Below are 14105 nucleotides of genomic sequence, written 5' to 3'. Positions count from 1 at the left end.
TGGGTCAGGGTTTGGAGCTCAGGCAGAGGGGAGACTGGTCCAGGTACTGGGGCCAAGATAGTGGGCTCAGAGGAAGGGTGACTCCCTGTGTCACCCTCATGCCAGCGTGGCCAGAGCTTCCTGGCTGGGAGTCAGATGCCGCATCCCAACCCCTGGCTGAGCTCCAGGTGGGAAATTCCTGCTGCCAGTGGAAGTGGAGACTGGAGGCGGGGGCCAGGGGGATGCCTCCCCTGGGAGCCTCCAGTGAAGCAGACGGTGGTGGACTGCACGCAGGGTGCTGGCTGCAGCTCTGTGAGTGTGAAGATCCTGATGGCTGACTACTGGAACTGAGGGAAGAGTGGTACCCTCAAGACATGAAGAAACCTAGCCTTGGGCTGGCCAGAGACAGCGGCACCCCAGATCCGGCTGGGGAGGGCCAGCTCTATTTCCTGCGGGCAGAGGGTGACTCGCCTCTGTTTGTTTCCCGGGGTTGTCATGGAAACCTGGGCGGGTTGCCGCTACTGTTTGCCTCGCTGGGCTGCGTCAGCCCAGGCAAAGAGGCCAGGCACCCTGTGCTCTCAGCAGCTACCCGCATCAGGAGCACCCCACGTCCCCTCCCCTCGGGCTGGGAGCCAGGTGCTTCCTGGAGTGTCCGCATTCCTGACTCCCCCTTGATGGAGGCACTGGGGGAAAACAAGCCATTGTCCCCGGGCATGTCCTGCCCTCACTGCCTCTCCCTGCAAGACGGCGCCCTTCCACCCTGGAAGAACTGTGCCCCCTCCCCCCACCAGAGCCCCTGGGAACCAAATCCTCGAACTCCCAAGTCCCCTGGAGACCAGACAGGCCAGACACCCCCATCCCCAACCCTCTGCTAAGCAAAGCGGTTTACCTGGCCCTGTGGCCTCCCTGTTTGTCTTTTGGCTGAAACTCACCCTAGCAGACCTGGTTTCTGTCTGCATCTCTGCAGGCATGCGGTCCACCATCCAGGTACCCCCACTTCTTTGAGGGCCCAGATCCTCTAGCCTACTGTACCCACAGTGACCCTTGAAACAGTCCCTTGGAGCCCCCCCGTCCCTTCCAGCTTCCACCAACTTCTGGCGCTCCCTGACCACACCCAACCCAGCCTCTGAGAACTTGCTTCAGTCCTGGGAGGACATGGGCACAGAGCCGGCTGACGAGTCCCCAGAGGGTTTCTGTAGCTGGAGGCCTTGGTATCTAGAGACCATCAAGTGTGGGAGTGGGGGTGAGAGTGGGAGGTGTGGGTGAGAACTGGCTAGGGGCCAGGATGGCCAGGTGAAAATGCCAGTTCTACCCAGCTGCTTGGTCAGTGAGGCTGTAGGCTTCTCTGCCCACTCAAGAGATTAGGGCACCAGGCCCAGTCTTGAGGAAGCTACAGGAGCACCCTGTTCTGGCCAGAATATGGACACAGGTCAGGGAGCAGGGCTAGCGAGGGACTTCAGAAACACGATGGTCCCCCGCCTGGACCCTGGAGGTGCTGCTCAGGCCAGTGAGCCTTTCTGGGAAATGACAGCTTCCATCTCCCCTCCCCCACCCCTGCACAGGCCCAGCAGGCCTACCCCTTGTCTGTTCACGCAGACATGGGGTCCCATGAGATACGAAGCCAAAAATAGGCCCTGGGAATGTCTGAGCTTCCCTGACTCAGCCAGCGATGTGGAGAGGGTTCTGAGAGGCCTGAGTCCTGGTCAGCTGTGGTCCCACACTTTCCCAAACTGCTCAAAAACCATGGCAGCATGCAGGAGCTTCCTGTCCATTCTGAGGGGCCTGAAGGAGGACTGAGGTGCCCACCCTGGCAGGGACAAGGACTGGGCAGGACTCTCTCAGATAGTGGTGTGGCCAGGTTATGGCAGCCAGCACAGGCAGGGGCCAGGCAAGTTCTCCCAGGGAGCAGAACTGTCCCAGTGTGGGTGAATTGCTGGAGCCCTTAGCCTGGAATTCCTCAGCGGTCATTGTAGGCTGTGGCCTGTTGTGGCAGTCCAGATAGCTCCCCACAATGCGCAGCAGGGCCCCATCAGGACTCCCGCATGGTCCTGCATGCTCCTATAGGTCTGGGCTGGTAGGGGGGTGTCTTCAGGGGCACAGGTAGTGGAGCCTCAGTAGAACACACTCTGAATTCCCTCATAGGAGCCCCAGGTGCCTCGGACAGAGGTCGTCAGGGGCTAGCACTCAGAGTTCAGCACATCTGTTCTGTCCCCCATGGGTTAATGGCAGGGCTTAAGTGCCTGCTGGCTTGGCCTTAGCTGCTGCACAGGGGCTATGGGAGGCCATGTCAGGGCCCTCACCCTGCCCTGTTTATTTGCAGCAGATGAAAACACCATTTAGCTGTGGGAGATGGGAGAGGCAGGCTAGGCAGATGAGATGTGGGCCTTGGGGTGAGTCCAGATCAGGGACAGGGGAGCTGATGGGACAGAGGGTCCTTGTGTCTTGATTGGATTCAGGGAATTCTGGATTCAGGGATTCCTGGATTCAGGGCTCTGAAGAGCCTTGTTTGGGTCCTAACTGTCCCCAGTAAGCCCCCAGATGGGGTTGGGAGCTACCTGGACGTGGAGTTTGGGTGGAGCAAAGAGCCCTGCACCAGCCACAGAGAGCTGTGTGTGAGCATGTGTGTGAGTGTGTGTATATGTGCGACACTGTAGCTAAGGGGGTGACAGCCTCCACAGGAAGGCTGGATAGAAAGTTCTGGTCAAAGGAGGCTTAAAAGGACAGTTTGTGACTAAAGTTTTGGGGTGTCTCAGAAAGTGTGTCTGTGGCTCTATGTGGGAAAGGCTGCATTTGCACAAAGCCCAGAGGGCAAGGCCCATAGTGCTGTCTTGCCCAGCACCCTCCTCTTTCCTGGTAACCATGGCAACAGGAAATAACATGGGGTTGTCTGGGACTCCTTGGTCACCCCACTTTTCAAGGGGGGGCCTCCCCCTCAGGCAGAGCAGGCTTTGAGTCCAGAGTGTGAGGAAGGGCCATCCTAGGGTGGGGGCAGTGCTTTAAGAGCAAGGACTAGTCACTGCCCTGGCTAGTGTCCCTCGAAGCTGGAAGTTGTCAGGCAGCGTGTTGGTAGGACAGAAACATGGGTAGATAGCTGCTCCCAAAGGCTGACATGCACAGGGACACACCCTCATGCAGATAATGTCCACAGGCACACCCATCACCTCACCCTCACTCCTCTCCCCGAGGACACACATGAGTACCCATGAGCACTCATCCTGTGTGGAGACCCCCTCCACCCCCAGGCAGGCCCAGCTGCCATTTGTGTGCAGTGTGTGTGGCCTGGGCCAAGGGAGTGACCCCCACCCAGGCTGAGGCTCTACACCTGGCTTTCCCAGAATCCCCTGCTCACCACCTGCCTCTGGCCACTGCCTGCCTCTCTCCCGTTCCACTAAGCACCTTTGCCTCTTTCCTGCCTCTGCTTGCATTTCTGTCCCTGGAAGCTGTGCCTTCATTCCTCCTCGGTCCACTACCCTAAGCTCACAGACCCTGGGGCCAGTGGATGAAGGAAGCAGGCCAGCCCTCCTGTTCCCAGCCCAGTGTAGGTGAAGTAGCAGCATCAAGCCCAAGCCAAGGAGACTGGAGGGACAGGGTGGAGGGCCAGAGGGTTGGGCTGGCAGCCTTAACTCAAGAAAGCACATAGTGGTACCTAATGCCAGGCAGAGAGGCCAGTGGGCCCAGATGTGACCATGTATGCCTGTGTCCCTCGGGCGCATGGAAAGGCTCTGCTGCTCTGACAGAGGCCCCACCCTACCCTTCAGAGGTACTAGGCAGTCAGCACTGAGGGGCCAGAGGCAGCAGCCAGGCCCTGAGGCTGTCAGATCCAAGGTCTAGGATTCTGGAAGGAGGGTGGTGTCCTGTGATGATGCTTTGTTTTTCAAGATGGGTGGGGGTGCGGGGTGGACAGGGAGGCCAGAGGAGATTTGGACAGAAGGGAGGGCAAGGGAGGCTGCTGGGTTTGGAGTTGTCAGTGTACGGATGCTAGCTTAGTAGGTAAAGACAAGAAATGGGCGTGGCCAGAGGGCCCCTCATAAGTGTATGTAGGGAGGTGAGTCATCCAAAGACAGAGCACCCCTTCTATAGAGAGGAGGGAGTGCCTGGTGGACACCTCTCCTACAGAGAGAAAAGAGAGGGTATCCCACAGAGAGAGGAGGGGGTTCTGGTGGGCCCCTTACCAACACAGGGAGGTGGCTTTGGTGGCAGTCATTGGGTGATGGCATGGTAAGGCAGAGGGCAGGGCCCAGGTCAGGGATTTCAGGGTGGAGTAGGGCTCTTGCTGCTATCCAGGCAGGGCTAAGGTTGGGAAGAGTCTCCTGCCCAGACCCGCTGATAGAGAATGGAGTTCAGTGACCCCGCAGCTGGCGCCTCCACCCTCGTCAATGGCGGGAGACCTGCAGAGCAGGGCTGGGGTCGGGGGGGGGGGGCAGTTTCCACTGGCACCAGCATGGCGCCAGGCAGCCTCCCCTCCTCCACTGGGTGGACTTGGACCACGGGGCGCAGGCGCTTCCCTCGGAGATAACACCCTCCCCCGCATCTTCGTGCCAGGCACCCCCTTCCTTTCTATAGGAGGGGTGCACACAAAACACCTCCTCCTCTCTGTAGAGAATAGTGGCCCCCTGGTGAGGTTGTCTCTGACAGACCTGTGTACCGCCAACTAAGGAAGGAGGGGGCTTTCCTGGTTGGAGCTGCCCCTTCAGAATTCCTCCCACTCCCTGTCCGCTATGGTCCCAGGATACTTCCCTGTGAGTGGAGGACAGTAGAAGCCATGGGGTGGGCGTGATGGGAGGGGTGCTGGAGTAGAATCCTCCAGGATCCCTGGATGGTGATGAGAGGGGGTCTGGTGAGACTCCTCCAAGTTCTTTCCCGGGATGGGAGGGATGCAGGGTGAGAGTCCTCCAGGCCCCCGGGATGGGAGGGGTGCAGGGTGAGTCCTCCAGGACCTCGGGATGTGAGGGGTGTGAGGTGGGCCTCCTCCAGGACCCCTGTGGTGAGAGGGGTGCGGGGTGAGAATTCTCCAGCCTCCAGGTCCCCTGGGGTGGTAGGGGTGCGGGGTGAGTGTCCTCCAGGCCCCCCCGGGGTAGGTGGAGTGAGGGGTGAGAGTCCTCCAGGTCCCCAGGATGAGAGGGGTGCCGGGTGGGGACCTGCTATCAGCATGGGATGGTGTCAGACAGAATGGGTGGGGAGAAAGTCTCCCACGCTAATTTGCAACTTTGCCTTTTAGTGGAGCCATCCGCTTCCGTCCAGGCTCCCCCAGACTTCAGGGCTTGAGCAGGTGCAGGCGGGATGAGGCGAGGGCACTCAGTCCAGGGATGGTCCCTCCTCGTGACTTGAGAAAGAAGCCCCGTCCCGCTGCCCCCAGTTCCCGCGGTCCCCTGCGCCCCTCGCCCCCCCCGCCCCCGAGGCCTGTCCTGGCTTAGAGGCAGAGGTCGATCAGACGACCTTTGTGGCCAGCCTGTCTGAACCTAGGTCCCTGGGGTCCAAGTCCGGGACTCAAGGGGCGGGACTTGGGGGCGGGGCCTCGAGGGGCGGGGCCTCGGCTCCCTGAAAGGCGCGCACCCGGCAGGACCCGCACCCCGCGCTGTCCTGTCCCCGCGCCTGCAGCCTCGACGAGCGCAGCTATGCCCAAGTGCCCGAAGTGCGACAAGGAGGTATATTTCGGTAAGGCTCGGGGCGAAGGCGCGGACGCACAGCCGGGCGGCCGGCACAGCTGGGCAGGGGTACGAGTCCTGGGCGCCAGAAGCGGAGCAAAGACCACAGCCCGCGCGGTCACCCCCTCCCTAGACGCGCGCCTGTGACATCGGGTGTTCCCTGTCCGCCTGGGGCCTCTTCGCGTCCCTACTGCTCCGCTCTGCCTACCCTGTCCCGCTCCCGGTCCCTCTTTGGGGTCTCCCCTCTCCCTATCACTCGGTGTCTCCCGGTCTCTGCTTCACTGGGGACGGGGCTCCCCAGATTCCTGTCCCCTCCGTCCCTGGGGCCCGCTCTGGGTGGGGACCCGGGGAGGTAGGAGCGCGTGCTCCGCCGCCCCTCCCAGCGCTGAGTGGAAACAGACGCGGAAACCAGCGCCCGGGGCCCCTCCGCCCTCGCACGGGAGGGAGAGGTCGCTGGCGCCCGACCCCACCCACGGGGCGCGGCGGGGAAGCGGGAAGCTCATCGCCTCCCGCCCCATGGGCTGCAAATCCAGACTGCCTGACCCCAGACCCCATGGTGGCTCCCCTCACTCCCCCTTTCTGCCCACCCGCCTGGTCCGGGACCCTCCCCGTCCTGTTCCTTAGTCTGTACTGGGCTCCGGGACTGGCCGGGAGAATGTCTGCGTGGTGGCCCAGGTCTCAGGCCCATGTGACCCGGAGGCAGGGTGTGGGGGCCACCAGGCGATGAGCAGGGTCTCACTAGGGCCTGTGCTCCTTAGCTGAGCGGGTGACATCCCTGGGCAAGGACTGGCACCGGCCCTGCCTCAAGTGTGAGAAATGCGGAAAGACACTGACCTCTGGGGGCCATGCCGAGGTGAGGGGCGCTGAGGGCTGGGGTGCAGGGCCACCCTAAGGTGGGGGCATTGAGGGCTGGGGTGCAGGGCACAGGGGTGCGGGGCCACTGTAAGGTGGGGAAATTGAGGGCTGGGGTGCAGGGCATGAGCACAGCCTCCCTCACCACCGTTCTCTCCACAGCATGAGGGCAAGCCCTACTGTAACCACCCCTGCTATGCAGCCATGTTTGGGCCCAAAGGTATGCTCCTCACCCGCTTCCCACCCAGCCTTACAGCCTTCCCCACAGGCCTCTTAGCCCTAACTTGTGACCTCTTCTCTGCAGGCTTTGGGCGTGGAGGAGCTGAGAGCCACACTTTCAAGTAGATCCAGGGTTCAGCCTTTCTGGAGAAATGCTCAAGGGAGCACAGCCCTCACTTCTCTGTTCTCACCAGCCAACTGCCACACTGCTGCCCCTCCAGGGGCAGATGCCAAGCCCTGACCCCCAGTGTCAGCAGCTTCTCTGTACCCACTCACGCTGTCAATAAACTCCAGACACACTGAAGGCCATGTGTACATCCGTGTGTGTGACATGCATGTGCTTGTGTGTGGTGCGTGCATTCGTGCTGGGATAAGTGGGCCCCTGTGGGTGTCCACTGTCCCTGCTGCAGCAGGCATCACCTGCTGTCTGCTTGGAGCTGGCCAGCCTTGGGCAGAGGTTGGGGAGACGCTTGAAGCCCACAACCTCATACAGGCAGAGACCACAGGCCACCTTGGTGGGTCTGAGATAGATGAGGTTAGCAGGGGAAGGCCTGGCCTGGGAGGTACATGGGTGAGTCAGCTGCAGCTCATGTTAGTTCCCTTTTTGAGCCTCTTCTAGGGGTTGTGGTGGGGACTAGCCTGCCCCTTTCCCACTTCCTGTTGCCCCCACCTCTGCAGAGGCAGGTGGTGGCTGACTAGAGATCTTGGCCCTGCCCACTCAGACATGCTGCTGCCGCCACTCCCCACCTTTGCCATCTCTCTCACCAGATTTGAGATACTGGCTGTGGTTTAATGATTAGGAGCCCTTTTTGGACCCCCCCCCCCCCCCATCACAGCAGGCAACAACAGTCCTCATAGGCCTCCTCTAAGCCTTTGAGATTCTTCTCTGGCAGCTGCAAGCCGACTCTGCCAGGATCTGAGGTGCTGTCTTGGTTCTGGATTTGGTGGGGGTCCTTCAAGAAGTCTGAGCTGGACAGAATCTGTGTGTACACATGCACATTTGTTCTTGGTGGTTAACGGGTGATAGCGGCATTCTAAATGTGGGGGAGCCAAGTGTTTACGGTGATGGATGGAGAGGCATTGTGGGAAGGATATGGGGTGTGTGTCATCCTACTTAGATGACACCTGGTGGCCAGAGTCGGTACTGCATGGTGAGGAGCAGTAGGACAGATGTCTACTGAGCTGGGAGAGCAGCCAGGATAAGGCGTCTCCACCCTGCTCAAAGAGGAGCAGCCTTCGGGATTGTGCTCGGAGAACTGATGAGTGGGAGTGGCAAGGCCTCGTGAGGCAGGGTAGAGCAGAAGGCCCTGGATGTACCAAAGTCCAAGAGGGAAAGGGCTCTTAGAGTTTAAGGATTTCATGGTATTAGGATCCAAAGTGGAAGGAGTAGGGGATGAGGTCTGTATCCTCAGCTACAAGAGCTGTGTAGTTGGAAGCTGTATAGTTGGAAGATCCCTGGACAGCAGTATGGAGAACGTCAGGGAAGATGGACGCTGGAAGGGAGGGCAGGTGGAGGTTAGGAGGGCAGGCAGCAAGACTCACACAGGCGGGAGGAGGGCAGCATGGGACTAGTTGGAAGGGGTCATTTGGTAAAAAGTTGACAGAGACGGAGCAGGCTGCATACTAACGGGGAAGAGGAGGGCTGATTGGAGAAGGAGGGCTGTAGGGAAGGCTCAGGGACTGGGAGCCTCAGTGGGGAGGCTTGCTTCAACAGCCCTGTTATTAAGCGGCAGTGAGTCAGCTACATCTCCTAGTGACCCTGTGAACAGCTCTAAACCCTGCTGACCATCTCTGCCATGCAAATACCATTACAGTCACTGTGTCAATCTATTTGAGAGTCTTCCTCTATTTCGCTGACCCTCCACTTTTCCAAGCATGTCCTTTTCCAAGGAATAATCTTCCCTAACAACATCCCCATGGTACATTCAATACTCTTCTCCAGCATCACAGCTCAAAGGCATCAATTCTCCTTCTATCCTCCTTGGTCATTGTCCAACTCTCTGATGCATAACAAGTGATTGCGAAGACAATGGCCTGTATCAGACGCACCTTAGTCTCCAGAGACACACCGTTGCTCTTGAGTACTTTAGAGAGGTCCCTAACAGCAGAAGACTTTCCCATCGCAATACGTTTTTTGATTTCCTGGCTGCTGGTGCCAAGAGTGTTGACCGCGGAGCCAAGCAAACTGAAGCTGTGAACAATCTCTATCTCTTTGCCACCCATCCTGATGCTGCCAATTGGCCCAGTGGTGAGAATCTTTGTCTTCTTGACATTGAGCCTCAATCCATACTGAAACAGATTCATCCTAGAGAGGGTTAAACCACGCTACTCCTTGGAGGCAAGGATTCTGGGGCTTCGTCTGACATACTTTGGACATGTTGTAAGGAGGGACAGGTCCTTGGAGAGGGACATCATGCTTGGGAGGGTGGAGGGACAGTGCAGGAGGGGAAGACCCTCTATGAGGTGGATTGATTCAGTGAATGGGGTAATTGGGATGGGTGTGTCAGAGGCAGTGCGATTGGCACAGGATAGAGCAGGGTTTAGGGCTGTTGTACATAGGGTCGCAGAAGACTCGACGCCACATAACAACAACATGCCCACAGTATGTGAGACAAAGTTTCACCATCCTTGTCTCCAATAAGCACCCTGCCTAACTGCACCGTTTCCAAGATACACTTGCCCTTTTGGCAGTCATTGGGATACTACAGTCCCACCAAGGCAACTTTACCTGCCTTTGAAAGGCATTCTCGAACAGCCAGTCATTTTTATCAAATGTGCGACCATCACAACAGATTCTTTTCTTCTTGTCTACCGTCGAATAGGATCCGGCTGGCACAGGAAATTTGCCCTTCCGTCTCCAGCAGAGCATCTGGTGGATTCGAACTGCGCACTTTCGCGATTGCAGTGCAGCTTCTTTGCCACTAGTCCACCAGAGCTCCCTAACAGATTTATTTTTTTAATATTCTCAACAAGTTCCCTCGACCGATATTTTAACATATAGAGTGCTTTGCTCATTTTCATTGTGTCCATCGAACACTTTGTTTACCAATTCATGACCTCGGAAGTTTGGGGTGCACGGTATTCGCTGGTATAAGTACAGCTATGAACTGCCACCTGCATTTATCTTGAGTAGGTTCGGCGGTATGCAATTGACAAGTATTGCTAAGAGTGTTGTTTCAAACCCACGATCAGTTCATAGAAAAATCTGTCAGTCTATTTTCAAACGGGAGGAATGAAGGGCCCAAGTTGCAGGAAGAAGGGCTGCAGGGGAGGCCTGTGGACACGAGCCTGGGGACTTGCGGGTTGGGAGAGTGGCCGGCCTCCATGCCCAGGTCTCGCCCTGGCCTCTCACCCTATGGTTGCGCACGGGGCCCAAGGAGACCTAAACCGCCCCAAGCGCGTCCCCACTGCTCTGTTCACAGATGCGGTGCCGGGGATCTAGCGGTGACAAGGTGTTCAAGACTTTACCCCAAACCGCCCCTGCCCACGGCCCGGAAGCTCTGCCAAAAGGACAATGCGGTGGCCCGGATGCCGCGGTGATTGGGCGCAGAGAGCAAATCCTAGGCGCTGATTGGATACGGGGCCGCAGAGGCGGGACGGTGTGTCAATCATCAGCGGTGACTGGGCGGTAGGGAAAACAGGCGGTGTTGATTGGGCGCACTGATGGTATGTAGGGTCGCAGCCAGCGGTGATTGGATGCGGTGGCCGGCGGTGACGGCAGCGGGCGATCTGAGTTACACTGGTCCGGGCAGCATGGGGCGGCGGCGGCAGGTCAGCCAGGTGGCTGGGGCCGGGACGAGGACCTTACCCAAGGCCATCGCTGCACTGAGTCGGACGCTTCCCGCCGGAATTAGCCCCGAGACTTTCCGTCGTGCCAAGTTCGACCTCCCGGAGGCGGTGAGGCCTGCGGGGCGGGAATAAGGCACTGGTGAGCGCGGGGAGACGGGCTCCGCTGACCGCCCGCTCTTTGTGTCCGTAGGCCCCTGCGCTCTGGCGGCTGCTCTACCACGTGCTCGCGCCGAACCCTGACGATGAAGCTACCTCCTCTCTGAGCATCGGTAGGCCCCCCAGCCGGCCCCGCCGTGCACGTGACCACACCCACCTCCTTGGTCAATGTTGCCCCTGGCTCTCCCCTCCGCCCTTCTCTTTGCTGTTCGTTTTGTGCCACATCTCTGGTAACGCCGCCCCCATCAAGTCCCCCTTTGCCCCTGACTCCACTGCTCACTGTAAACCTTCTGCTCAGCCTCTGGCCTCTTTCGTCCGCTCAGGCCCCACCCCGCCCAACCAGCGAACCCCGCCCATCCACCGGACCCCAGCGGACCTCGCCCACTTAGTAAATCCCGCCCACCCTGCGGACCTCCCCCCTACTCACCTAGTAAACCCCGCCCAGCCATCAGACCCCGCCCAGCCATCAGACCCCGCCCACCCAACGAACCCACGCCCACCAGCAAATCCCGCCCTAGTTAATCATTGCTGCCCACATCTTTGGTCCCTGACCTGCTTGTCCACTTTAGCCCGCTCCTCACCTTCCGACCCTGCAGGAGCGCACCTGGTCCCCTTCCTGTCCTGCCCACAGCACCTCTGCTTGGGGCGGACTTGCCGCGGGTGGTGGTGGTGCTAGGGGGTGATGGGGTCTTTTGCGCTGACCCTTTGAGCTGACCGCCCCCACAGAGGCTCAGGTCCGCCTGGTGAAGGCTGTGCTGCGTGCCCAGGGCTATCCTCGGACGGCCCTCTCTCAGCTCCCGGAAGATGGCTCCCAGTCCAGCCGTGAGCTCCTGCTGGCCCTGTCCTGGCTCCTGGCCCGCGGGCCCCTGCTCGAATCGCTACTGGCCCGGAAGCGGGTGCACCTGGGCGACGAGATGCCCGCGTGCGAGGTGGGTGCGGGTCCCACGGCCTAGTGGGTCCCCCGCTGGAGCCTTCGGTGGTCTCGGCCTTTCAGACTCACTCTGGCCTGACCCCAGTTTATGAGATTGTCCACCCCAGCCATTTCCAGAGTGGGTCTCCACCGGAGCTCCCTTGCCTCGGTGTTCACTCCTCTCCTCTATGCATACCAGTGTGAGGACCTAGCCTTTGGCAGGGCCAGCTCTGACTCAACTGAAGCCCACAAGGACACTGGCAGCCCTGTAGACGTCCGCCTTGTACAGTGGCTGATGGGAAAGCTGCGGTTCAGGTGGCGGTACCTCATCTCCAGCCATGAGGAGCACTGTGCTCTCCTGAGCAAGGTAGCTGACTTATTGTACCTTTCCCCAAGGGGTCTCCTCCACCCCTCCCTGTCTGTGCCTGCCACTAGAGCTGGGCCCCAGCCTGGGTTATGTGTGGTGGGCTACAGTTCTGTCCTTGTATGGAGCCCTGGGTTGGCACACTGGGTTGGTGGTGGGGTACCCTGCAGTGGAAGCCAGGCTTCAGCATTGCTGCCCCTGAGAAGACATTAGAGACCCCAGCCTCTGCCACTGATGGTACCTGGGATCCCATGAGGGCACATCCTGTGGGGAGATTCTGACTTTGGGTGCAGCATCACCCTGTCTCCTGTTCCATGTGGTCAGTCTGCTTGTTGCCTCTGGTGAGTGGGTATCTGCAGAACACTTTTGGTTACGCTGACCAAGTGGGGCTGCTGTAGGCAGTAGGAGAGGAATCCTGGTTCCTGTGCTGGAGCCAGTGCCCTGGCACACTGACTTATTTCCCACCAGTGGTTTGGGGTATCCTCAGAACAGGAACTTGTTAACTGCCCTCTGCAGGTAGAACCCTATAGGAACCTTGGAGTCCACTGTGGACGAGGTTCCTGGTGGCCTTCTCAGCTGTGCTCACACGGGCCAGGTTGTTTCCTCCATGTTCAAGGCCTAGTGAAACCAGGCATTGACTGAGGTGCTGAGCATGGGGAGCCTCTGTCATTCCTTCCCCATGGTGGGCACACGCTGTCCTCTTTGGAGTGCGGTGCTGCAAGCAGTAGGGTCCCTGCAGTTGATAGGGCAGTTAGCTGCTGAGGGCACAGCTGTCATTGTGAGTCTGGGCTCTGTGTTCATTGTGAAGTTGGACTGCACAGGTGGCCAAGGTCCCTACCCATGCACAGCCTAGGGCTTCAGAAAGAGCTCCTTGAGTCTGGGAAGCCTCAGCAGATGACCGTCCTCAGCTGTGGTCTTGCTGGCCCTCTCTGGATTACCAACTCCCTCTTGCTCCTCCTCCTCCAACTTGCTTTCCCTTGTGGAATGCTCCCCACTTGCTTGCCCTTTCAGCTGGGGTGCCCTCCCTGGTCCCTAGCCCAAGGTAGTCACTCTCATGTGCCCTCCATCGGCTCCACTGGACTGTAGTGCCTGCCTGTAGTTGTTTCACCCCCACAGAAAGCACTTTGCCCTCTATCAGCTGGGGGTGCATGGGTGCTGCCTCCCTTCATGACTCCTGATAATCCTTGGGAGTATCAGAGGTGCCTCATCTACTCATGGCCCTTGGTGTTCCATTGGGGTGGCAGGGGCACTCTCTCCACTCATGGCCACTGGTAATAGGTGGGAGCAGGGGTTCTCCCTCTACTTATGGCCCTTGGTATTCCATAGTAGGGGGATCAGGGATACCCCTTCCCCTCATGGCCCCTGACACTCCATCAGCAGATGAGAGCTGTACTTTGTACCCTTGTGGGAAGGTGAGTGAAGAGGAAACCACAGAAGTGGCATTACCTGATAACTGAGCCTGGGACATTCTGGGTCCCTGCCTCTACAGGGACCATCCTGTTGGGCCCTGGGGTCCAAGAAACAGCCTAGCTCAGATCAGGCACCTGTGTCTGGTCTCTGCTAAGCCTAGGCTCTGCCTGTGACAGATTCACGAATACACCCAGGACTGCCACAGCGACAGGCGCCTCGGCCATCTGTCTGTTGCTGAAACAGAGCTTCTCAGGAACCCGGAGGGTGGCCAGGAGGTGAGACTGGGGCAGCTACAGGTGTGGGTCTCTGAGCTGTGGGCATCTCTGCCAGTTCACTGCTGCTGGCAGGGTGAATGCTGCATCTCTGCTGTGTGTGGCCAGGGCGGGCAGTGCTTGAGGGGAGATGGTCTACCCTCTGATATTCCAGTGACACAGTCTTGGAATCACCACTTCTTGTTGTAGTTGTTATGTGCCATCAAGTAGCTTGCAACACATAGCAACCTTGTGTACAAGAGCCCTAAACGCTATTCTGTTCTGTGCCAACCTCGCCGTCTCAAATAGACTCATTCCCACCACTCCACTTACAGAATCGATCCATCTCATTAACGGTCTTCCTCTCCTGCGCCATCCCTCCACTCTCCCAAACGTGATGTCCCTCTCCAAGGACCAGTCCCTCCTTGCAACGTGCCCAAAGTATGTCAGACGAAGCTTCAGAATCCTTGACTCCAAGGAGCATTCTGGCTTCACCCTCTTCAGGACAAACCTGTTTGTTCCCCTAGCAG

At 58.8% G+C, this 14105-nt stretch overlaps 2 protein-coding genes across 2 annotated transcripts in view; both read left to right on the top strand.

Moving 5' to 3' along the window:
• The first annotated feature begins 5594 nt into the window (after positions 1-5594).
• Positions 5595-6821, top strand: CRIP1 (cysteine-rich protein 1 (intestinal)). Its single transcript, XM_006902683.1, has 4 exons — positions 5595-5634; positions 6383-6477; positions 6639-6696; positions 6781-6821. The coding sequence occupies exons 1-4, from the start codon at positions 5595-5597 to the stop codon at positions 6819-6821; spliced, it is 234 nt and encodes a 77-aa protein (XP_006902745.1).
• Positions 6822-10448: 3627 nt separating this feature from the next.
• The window catches only part of LOC102866734 (chromosome unknown open reading frame, human C14orf80), a 10913-nt gene continuing 7256 nt past the window's right edge, over positions 10449-14105 (top strand). The window contains exons 1-5 of the mRNA XM_006902695.1: positions 10449-10592; positions 10675-10753; positions 11367-11569; positions 11750-11917; positions 13501-13599. Coding sequence (XP_006902757.1) covers positions 10449-10592; positions 10675-10753; positions 11367-11569; positions 11750-11917; positions 13501-13599 — 693 coding nt within the window. The remainder of the gene's footprint in view (positions 10593-10674; positions 10754-11366; positions 11570-11749; positions 11918-13500; positions 13600-14105) is intronic.

The sequence above is a fragment of the Elephantulus edwardii genome, unplaced genomic scaffold (assembly GCF_000299155.1).
Source record: "Elephantulus edwardii isolate Elephantulus edwardi_28Jun2011 unplaced genomic scaffold, EleEdw1.0 scaffold00440, whole genome shotgun sequence".
Classification (NCBI taxonomy): Eukaryota; Metazoa; Chordata; class Mammalia; order Macroscelidea; family Macroscelididae; genus Elephantulus; species Elephantulus edwardii.
The sequence above is the reverse complement of the archived record's forward strand: the minus strand, read 5'-3'. Positions and strand labels throughout refer to the sequence as shown.

Excerpts from the sequence above, each read along its gene's own strand:
- CRIP1 (XM_006902683.1), top strand. The coding sequence starts at position 5,595 with ATGCCCAAGTGCCCGAAGTGCGACAAGGAGGTATATTTCG. Across the intron at positions 6,478-6,638 it reads CCTCTGGGGGCCATGCCGAG|CATGAGGGCAAGCCCTACTG; the intron begins GTGAGGGGCGCT and ends TTCTCTCCACAG. Across the intron at positions 6,697-6,780 it reads AGCCATGTTTGGGCCCAAAG|GCTTTGGGCGTGGAGGAGCT; the intron begins GTATGCTCCTCA and ends TCTTCTCTGCAG.